Source organism: Salvelinus sp. IW2-2015, unplaced genomic scaffold (assembly GCF_002910315.2).
Source record: "Salvelinus sp. IW2-2015 unplaced genomic scaffold, ASM291031v2 Un_scaffold5534, whole genome shotgun sequence".
Taxonomy (NCBI): Eukaryota; Metazoa; Chordata; class Actinopteri; order Salmoniformes; family Salmonidae; genus Salvelinus; species Salvelinus sp. IW2-2015.
In genome coordinates, this window is record NW_019946799.1 from 14,416 (window position 1) to 24,361 (window position 9,946).

General features: G+C 42.0%; 1 protein-coding gene across 1 annotated transcript in view; it reads left to right on the forward strand.

The window, feature by feature from the left end:
- Window positions 1-8,434, forward strand: part of LOC112078311 (lactase-like protein) — a 20,636-nt gene extending 12,202 nt beyond the window's left edge. Inside the window, exons 3-4 of the mRNA XM_024144596.2 lie at window positions 7,655-7,854; window positions 8,393-8,434. Coding sequence (XP_024000364.2) covers window positions 7,655-7,854; window positions 8,393-8,434 — 242 coding nt within the window. The remainder of the gene's footprint in view (window positions 1-7,654; window positions 7,855-8,392) is intronic.
- The last annotated feature ends 1,512 nt before the right edge of the window (window positions 8,435-9,946 follow it).

Sequence of the window (9,946 nt, forward strand, 5' to 3'; positions counted from 1 at the left end):
AAGCAGAACTTAATATTTGGTACAGAAACCTTTGTTTGCAATTACAGAGATCATACGTTTCCTGTAGTTCTTGACCAGGTTTGCACACACTGCAGCAGGGATTTTGGCCCACTCCTCCATACAGACCTTCAGGTTTCTGGGCCGTCGCTGGGCAATACGGACTTCAGCTCCCTCCAAAGATCTTCTATTTGGTTCAAGTCTGGAGACTGGCTAGGCCACTCCAGGACCTTGAGTGCTTCTTACGGAGCCACTCCTTAGTTGCCCTGGCTGTGTGTTTCGGGTCGTTGTCATGCTGGAAGACCCAGCCACGACCCATCTTCAATGCTCTTACTGAGGGAAGGAGGTTGTTGGCCAAGATCTCGCGATACATGGCCCATACATCCTCCCCTCAATACGGTGCAGTCGTCCTGTCCCTTTGCAGAAAAGCATCCCAAAGAATGATGTTTCCACCTCCATGCTTCACGGTTGGGATGGTGTTCTTGGGTGTTGTACTCATCCTTCTTCTTCCTCCAAACACGGCGAGTGGAGTTTAGACCAAAAAGCTCTATTTTTGTCTCATCAGACCACATGACCTTCTCCCATTCCTCCTCTGTATCATCCAGATGGTCATTGGCAAACTTCAGACGGGCCTGGACATGCGCAGGCTTGAGCAGGGGGACCTTGCGTGCGCTGCAGGATTTTAATCCATGACGGCGTAGTGTGTTACTAATGGTTTTCTTTGAGACTGTGGTCCCAGCTCTCTTCAGGTCATTGACCAGGTCCTGCCGTGTAGTTCTGGGCTGATCCTCACCTTCCTCATGATCATTGATGCCCCACGAGGTGAGATCTTGCATGGAGCCCCAGACCGAGGGTGATTGACCGTCATCTTGAACTTCTTCCATTTTCTAATAATTGCGCACACAGTTGTTGCCTTCTCACCAAGCTGCTTGCCTATTGTCCTGTAGTCCATCCCAGCCTTGTGCAGGTCTACAATTTTATCCCTGATGTCCTTACACAGCTCTCTGGTCTTGGCCATTGTGAAGAGGTTGGAGTCTGTTTGATTGAGTGTGTGACAGGTGTCTTTTTACAGGTAACGAGTTCAAACAGGTGCAGTTAATACAGGTAATGAGTGGAGCAGGAGGGCTTCTTAAAGAAAAACTAACAAGTCTGTGAGAGACGGAATTCTTACTGGTTGGTAGGTGATCAAATAGTTATGTCATGCAATAAAATGCAAATTAATTACTTAAAAATCATACAATGTGATTTTCTGGTACAATATACAGTGTACCTATGATAAAAATTTCAGACCTCTACATGCTTTGTAGTAGGAAAACCTGCAAAATCGGCAGTGTATCAATACTTGTTCTCCCCAAAGTATATTGATAATCATCATTTACATTTAATTTAATTGTAATAGGATAAGAACTGACAAGTGATTTTATATATTAATATTTATTTGTTTATCACTCAATCTAGGTATAAGTTATGAGGCAGAATCTCTATTTGTTTTCCCACCTGGTCCCTTCTTATTGAACACCAGTTTTAAAGGGATGTTTTAATGTGAACTGACCTGCAGCAGGAGCTGGTTACTGGAAGAGAGGTCTCTGTGGCCTCTCTTCCAATTCTCTACCTGTACGAGGGTTCAGGGTTTAATATAGGATATACACTGGGAGGGTTAATATAGGATACACACTGGGAGGGTTAATATAGGATACACACTGGGAGGGTTAATATGATACACACTGGGAGGGTTAATATAGGATACACACTGGGAGGGTTAATATAGGATACACACTTATCATATTCTAATGATGTATTCTCTCTCTTCCCTCTTTCTCTCTCTCTCTTCCCCCCTCTCTCTCGCTCTCTTGTCCCCTCCCTTCTCTCTCTCTTCCCTCTCTCTCTCTCTCTCCCCCCCCCCTCTTTCTCAATATTTTACAGGATGATGTCCTCACCTGAATATGGAATGCTCTATTTGCAACGTATATCCATTTCTACCAGGAGAACTATGTACATTTCCATGTTTTTATATTTAATATCAACCTGTTGTAATGTGTGTATTATATGATTGTATTAAAGATCTAACTGAAATGAGGAGCTAGTATATAGACACTGGGTGGTAATGATCCGTGCTCTCACCTCTCTCTGGTTGGGGAATCGTTGGAGCTGATGATGCGTGTAGTACTGAACCGAGGCTTTTGGGTAACGTGGTTTATTCTTGTTCCTGAAGTCTACGTAGTATAGGCCAAACCTCTCGGAGTAGCCCTCGTCCCACTCAAACTTGTCCAGCAGAGACCAGGCGGTGTAGCCGCGCACGTTCACTCCGTCTTTGATGGCTAAAAAAAAAGAAGAAGCGGAGAACAAGATCAGTCTGTTTTTTAAAGTTTCGAAAGACAAAACCGGGCGATCGCGTCACTGTCGTAGCCAAAAAAGTGGAAGTACATCACACCGTTTTTAGTCGGGGTTTAATACCGTATTCAATTCAAAAGGTACTCTGGATTTTACTGGAATAGACACTGTTCTTAGTTACTGAATAATACTGAATGTATCATATGGGATTGTTGAAGAGTCTGGTTAAACACGGGGAATAATAATAGTCCCATCAGATTACAATCAAAACAGAGGTGTAGACATGTTGTGGGTATTACAGTAACGGTTCCAGTAATTTATTTAAAAAATGTAAACCATTTTTTATTTTGAAGGGAAGCACATATTGATCCGAGATATAATACAATATAAAATGTACATTAGACACCAGATACAGAGCATTCGGAAAGTATTCAGACCCCTTGACTTTTTTCACAATGTGTTACGTTACAGCCTTATTCTGAAATGGATTAAATAGTTCCCCCCCCCCCTTCAATCTACACACAATACCCCAAATGATCAACTATACCCAATATTGACAAGCAAAAACAGGTTTTCAGAAATTGTTGCACATTTGTTAAAAACTGAAAAATCCAATTTAACTAAGTATTCAGACCCTTTACTCAGTACTTTGAAGCACTTTTGGCAGCGATTACAGCCTCGCGTCTTCTTGGGTAGGACGTTACAAGCTTGGCACACTGTAATTGGGGGGTTTCTCCCATTTCTTCTCTGCAGATCCTCTCAAGATCTGTCAGGTTGGATGAGGAACGTTCAGCACAGATATTTTCAGGTCTTTCCAGAGATGTTCGATTGGGTTCAAGTCCGGGCTCTGGCTGGGCCACTCAAGGACATTCAGAGACTTGTCCCGGAAGCCACTCCTGCGTTGTCTTGGCTGTTTGCTTAGGGTCGTTGTCCTGTTGGAAGGTGAACCTTCACCCCAGTCTGGTCCTGACTAGTCCTCAGGCCCTGCCGCTCAAAAACATCCCCATGGCATGATGCTGCTTTTTATTGAATCCATTTTAGAATAAGGATGTAACGTAACAAAATGTGGAAAAAGTCAAGAGGTCTGAATTCTCTCCGAATGCACTGTAAATAATACAGTTGAAGTCGGAAGTTTACATACACTGTTTTGAAGTCATTAACTCGTTTTTCAACCACTCCACATTTCTTCTTAACAAACTATAGTTTTGGCAAGTCGGTTAGGACATCTACTTTGTGATTGACACAAGTAATTTTTTCAACAATGCTTACAGACAGATTATTTCACTTATAATTCACTGTATCACAATTCCAGTGGGTCAGAAGTTTACATGCACTAAGTTAACTTTAGAAGCTTCTATTAGGCTAATTGACATAATTTGAGCCAATTGAGGTGTACCTGTGGATGTATTCCAAGGCCTACCTTCAAACTCAGTGCTCTTCGCTTGACATCATGGGAAAATTAAAAGAAATCAGCCAAGACCTCAGAAAATCAATTGTAGACTTCCACAAGTCTGGTTCACCTTGGGAGCAATTTCCAAACGCGCTGAAGGTACCACGTCATCATGTACACAATAGTACGCAAGTATAAACACCATGGGACCACGCAGCCGTCATACCGCTCAGGAAGGAGACGCGTTCTGTCTCCTAGAGATGAACGTACTTTGGTGCGAAAAGTGCAAATCAATCCCAGAACAACAGCAAGGACCCTGTGAAGATGCTCCTCATCCCCATGCTGTTTTATTTACTTTTCTGCTCTTTTGCACCCAAGTATCACTACTTGCACATCATCATCTGCTCATCTATCACTCCAGTGTTAATTTGCTAAATTGTAATTACTTCGCTACTATGGCCTATTTCTTGCCTTATCCTTACTCCATTTGCACACCACAACTATATAGACTTTCTTTTTTTCTATTGTGTTATTGACTGTACATTTGTTTATTCCGTGTGTAACTGTTGTTTGTGTCGCACTGCTTTGCTTAATCTTGGCCAGGTCGCAGTTGTAAATGAGAATTATAATAAAAAAACAAAAAATAGAACTGTTTGCGCATAATGACCATCATTATGTTTGGAGAAAAGGGGGGCTTGCAAGCCGAAGAACACCATCCCAATCGTGAAGCACGGGGGTGGCAGCATCATGTTGTGGGGGTGCTTTACTGCAGGAGGGACTGGTGCACCTCGCAAAATAGATGAAATCATGAGGCAGGAAAATTATGTGGTTATTTGAAGCAACATCTCAAGACATCAGTCAGGAAGTTAAAGCTTGGTCGCAAATGGGTCTTTCAAATGGACAATGACCAAGCATACTTACAAAGTTGTGGCAAAATGGCTTAAGGACAACAAAGTCAAGGTATTGGAGTGGCCATCACAAAGCCCTGACCTCAATCCCTTGAAAATGTGTGGGCAGAACTGAAAAAAGCGTGTGTGAGCAGGGAGGCCTACAAACCTGACTCAGTTACACCAGCTCTGTCAGGAGGAATGGGCCAAAATTCACCCAACTTATTGTGGGAAGCTTGTGGAAGGCTACCCAAAATGTTTGATCTAAGTTAAAACATTTAAAGGCAATGCTACCAAATACTATTTGAGTGTATGTAAACTTCTGACCCACTGGGAATGTGATGAAAGAAATAAAGCTGAAATAATCATTTTCTCTCTACTATTATTCTGACATTTCACATTCTTAAAATAAAGTGGTGATCCTAACTGACCTAAGACAGGGAATTTTTAACTAGGATTAAATATCAGGAATTGTGAAAAACGGAGTTTAAATGTATTTGGCTAAGATGTATGTAAACTTCTGACTTCAACTGTAATATTCACACACAAATAAAACATTTTGGAAATTGCTCCCAAGGATGAACCAGACTTGTGGAAGTCTACAATTGATTTTCTGAGGTCTTGGCTGATTTCTTTTAATTTTCCCATGATGTCAAGCGAAGAGGCACTGAGTTTGAAGGTAGGCCTTGGAATACATCCACAGGTACACCTCCAATTGGCTCAAATTATGTCAATTAGCCTATTAGAAGCTTCTAAAGTTAACTTAGTGCATGTAAACTTCTGACCCACTGGAATTGTGATACAGTGAATTATAAGTGAAATAATCTGTCTGTAAGCATTGTTGAAAAAATTACTTGTGTCAATCACAAAGTAGATGTCCTAACCGACTTGCCAAAACTATAGTTTGTTAAGAAGAAATGTGGAGTGGTTGAAAAACGAGTTAATGACTTCAAACTAAGTGTATGTAAACTTCCGACTTCAACTGTATATATTTACAGTGCATTCGGAGAGAATTCAGACCTCTTGACTTTTTCCACATTTTGTTACGTTACATCCTTATTCTAAAATGGATTCAATAAAAAGCAGCATCATGCCATGGGGATGTTTTTGAGCGGCAGGGCCTGAGAGACTAGTCAGGACCTCAGACTGGGGTGAAGGTTCACCTTCCAACAGGACAACGACCCTAAGCAAACAGCCAAGACAACGCAGGAGTGGCTTCCGGGACAAGTCTCTGAATGTCCTTGAGTGGCCCAGCCAGAGCCCGGACTTGAACCCAATCGAACATCTCTGGAAAGACCTGAAAATATCTGTGCTGAACGTTCCTCATCCAACCTGACAGATCTTGAGAGGATCTGCAGAGAAGAAATGGGAGAAACCCCCCAATTACAGGTGTGCCAAGCTTGTAACGTCCTACCCAAGAAGACGCGAGGCTGTAATCGCTGCCAAAAGTGCTTCAAAGTACTGAGTAAAGGGTCTGAATACTTATGTAAATTGGATTTTTCAGTTTTTAACAAATGTGCAACAATTTCTGAAAACCTGTTTTTGCTTTGTCAATATTGGGTATAGTGATGTCATTATGGGGTATTGNGCACTGAGTTTGAAGGTAGACCTTGGAATACATCCACAGGTACACCTCCAATTGGCTCAAATTATGTCAATTAGCCTATCAGAAGCTTCTAAAGTTAACTTAGTGTATGTAAACTTCTGACTCACTGGAATTGTGATACAGTGAATTAAGTGAAATAATCTGTCTGTAAACAATTGTTGGAAAAATTACTTGTCATGCACAAAGTAGATGTCCTAACCGACTTGCCAAAACTATAGTTTGTTAAGAAGAAATTTGTGGAGTGGTTGAAAAACGAGTTTTAATGACTTCAAACTAAGTGTATGTAAACTTACGACTTCAACTGTATTTATTTAACGTGCATTCAGAGAGAATTCAGACCCCTTGACTTTTTCCACATTTTGTTACGTTACATCCTTATTCTAAAATGGATTAAATAAAAAGCAGCATCATGCCATGGGGATGTTTTTCAGCAGCAGGGGCCGAGAGACTAGTCAGGACCTCAGACTGGGGCGAAGGTTCACCTTCCAACAGGACAACGACCCTAAACACACAGCCAAGACAACGCAGGAGTGGCTTCGGGACAAGTCTCTGAATGTCCTTGAGTGGCCCAGCCAGAGCCTGGACTTGAACCCAATCGAACATCTCTGGAGAGACCTGAAAATATCTGTGCTGAACGCTCCCCATCCAACCTGACAGATCTTGAGAGGATCTGCAGAGAAGAATGGGAGAAACTCCCCAAATACAGGTGTGCCAAGCTTGTAACGTCCTACCCAAGAAGACGCGAGGCTGTAATCACTGCCAAAGGTGCTTCAAAGTACTGAGTAAAGGGTCTGAATACTTATGTAAATTGGATTTTTCAGTTTTTAACAAATGTGCAACAATTTCTGAATACCCAATATTGACAAAGCAAAAACAGGTTTAGTGATGTCATTATGGGGTATTGTGTGTAGATTGAAGGGGGGGGGAACTATTTAATCCATTTCAGAATAAGGCTGTAACGTAACACATTGTGAAAAAAGTCAAGGGGTCTGAATACTTTCCGAATGCTCTGTATCTGGTGTCTAATGTACATTTTATATTGTATTATATCTCGGGATCAATATGTCTTCCCTTTCAAAATAAAAAATGGTTTACATTTTTTAAATAAATTACTGGAACCGTTACTGTAATACCCACAACATGTCTACACCTCTGTTTTGGATTGTAATCTGATGGGACTATTATTATTCCCCGTGTTTAACCAAGACTCTTCAACAATCCCATATGATACATTCAGTATTATTCAGTAACTAAGAACAGTGTCTATTCCAGTAAAATCCAGAGTACCTTTTGAATTGAATACGGTATTAAACCCCGACTAAAAACGGTGTGATGTACTTCCACTTTTTTGGCTACGACAGTGACGCGATCGCCCGGTTTTGTCTTTCGAAACTTTAAAAAACAGACGTGATCTTGTTCTCCGCTTTCTTTCTTTTTTTTTAGCCATCAAAGACGGAGTGAACGTGCGCGGCTACACCGCCTGGTCTCTGCTGGACAAGTTTGAGTGGGACGAGGGCTACTCCGAGAGGTTTGGCCTATACTACGTAGACTTCAGGAACAAGAATAAACCACGTTACCCAAAAGCCTCGGTTCAGTACTACAAACGCATCATCAGCTCCAACGGATTCCCCAACCAGAGAGAGGTGAGAGCACGGATCATTACCACCCAGTGTCTATATACTAGCTCCTCATTTCAGTTAGATCTTTAATACAATCATATAATACACACATTACAACAGGTTGATATTAAATATAAAAACATGGAAATGTACATAGTTCTCCTGGTAGAAATGGATATACGTTGCAAATAGAGCATTCCATATTCAGGATATCAGGTGAGGACATACATCCTGTAAAAATGAGAAAGGGGGGGCGGCGGGGGGGGGGGTGCGGGGGGGAGAGAGAGAAGAGGAGGGAGAGAGAGAGCGAGGAGGGAAAGAGAGGCGAAGAGAGGGGGGGAAGAGATGAGAGGCAAAGAGGAAGCAGAGAGAATACATCATTAAGAATATGATTAAGTTTGGTATCCTATATTAACCCTCCAGTGTGTATCTAATATTAACCCTCCCAGTTGTGTTATCCTATATTAACCCTCCCAGTGTTATCTATATTAACCCTCCCAAAGGTGGGTGTAAATCTATATTAACCTCTCAATGTAATCCAATAAACCTGAACCCTCGTAAGGTTAAGAATGGAGAGGAAGCCACAGAGATGCTCTTCCAGTAACCACTCCTGGCTGCGAGGTCAGTTTCAATTAAACATCTTTAAAACTGGTGTTCAATAAGAGGGACCAGGGTGGGGAAAAACAATAGAGATCTGCCTCTAACTTATACCTAGATTAGTGATAAACAATAATAAATATAAAATACTTGTCAGTTCTTATCCTATTACAATTAATATTAAATTAATGATATATCAATATATTGGGAGAAAAGTATTTATACACTGCCGATTTTGCCAGGTTCCTACTTACACAGCATGTAGAGGTCTGAAAATTTTATCATAGGTAACACTGTATATTGTTACCAATCACATTGATGATTTAAGTAATTAATTTGCATTTTCATTGCATGACATAACTTTGATACACCTACAAACCATAAGAATTCCGTTCTCACACACGACACTTGTTACGCTCTCTTCTTTAAGAACTCCTGTTCTCCTCCACATTACTGTATAATGCACCTTGTTTTGAACTCGTTACTGTATAAAAAGAACCCTGTCCACACCCTCATCAACAGACTCCAACTTCTACAATGGGAGACGAGAGCTGTGTAGACATCAGGGATAAAATTGTAGACCTGCACAGCTGGATGGACCTACAGAAATAGGCAAGCAGCTTGGGTAGAAGGGCAACAACTGTTGGCGCAATTCTAAAATGGAAGAAGTTCAAGATGACGGTCAATCACCCTCGGTCCTGGGGCTCCATGCAAGATCAACCTCGGGGGCATCAATATTCAATGGAGGTGAGGAAAAAAAAAAAAAAAAAAAAAAAATTTCGCCAAGCCCAAAAAGAAAAAAAAAAAAACTAACACAACCGGGCAGGACCTGGGGTTTTTCCAAATGAACTGAAGAGAGCTGGCACAGTCTCAAGAAAACCATATTAACACACTCAGACGCCGTATGGATTAAAAATCCTGCAGGCACGCAAGGCCCCCTGCTCAAGGCCTGCGCATGTCCAGGCCCCGTCGAAGTTGCCAATGACCATCTTGATGATACAAGGAGGATGGGAAGAAGGTTCATGTGGTCTATGAGACAAAAATAGAGCTTTTTGGTCAAACCCACTCGCCGTGTTTGGAGGAAGAGAAGATGAGTACAACCCCAAGAAACCCGACCCAACCGTTGGAAGCATGGGAGGTGGAACATCATATATTTTGGATGCCTTATGAAGGGACAGGACCGACTGCACCGTATGAGGGGAGGATGGTAGCCATGTATCGCAGAATTTGGCCAACAACCTCCTTCTCAGTAAAGCATTGAAGATTGGTCGTGGCTGGGTCTTCCAGCAATGACAACGACCGAAACCACAGCCAGGCAACTAAGGAGGGCTCCGTAAGAAGTGCATCTCAGGTCCCTGGAGTGGCCTAGCCAGTCTCCAGACTTGAAACAAATAGAGATCTTTGGGAGAGCTGAGTCGTATGACCCAGCGACGCCCAGAAACCTGAAAGTCTGTATGGAGGGTGGGCAAAATCCTGCTGCAGTGGTGTGCAAACCTGGCAAGAACTACAGAAACGTATA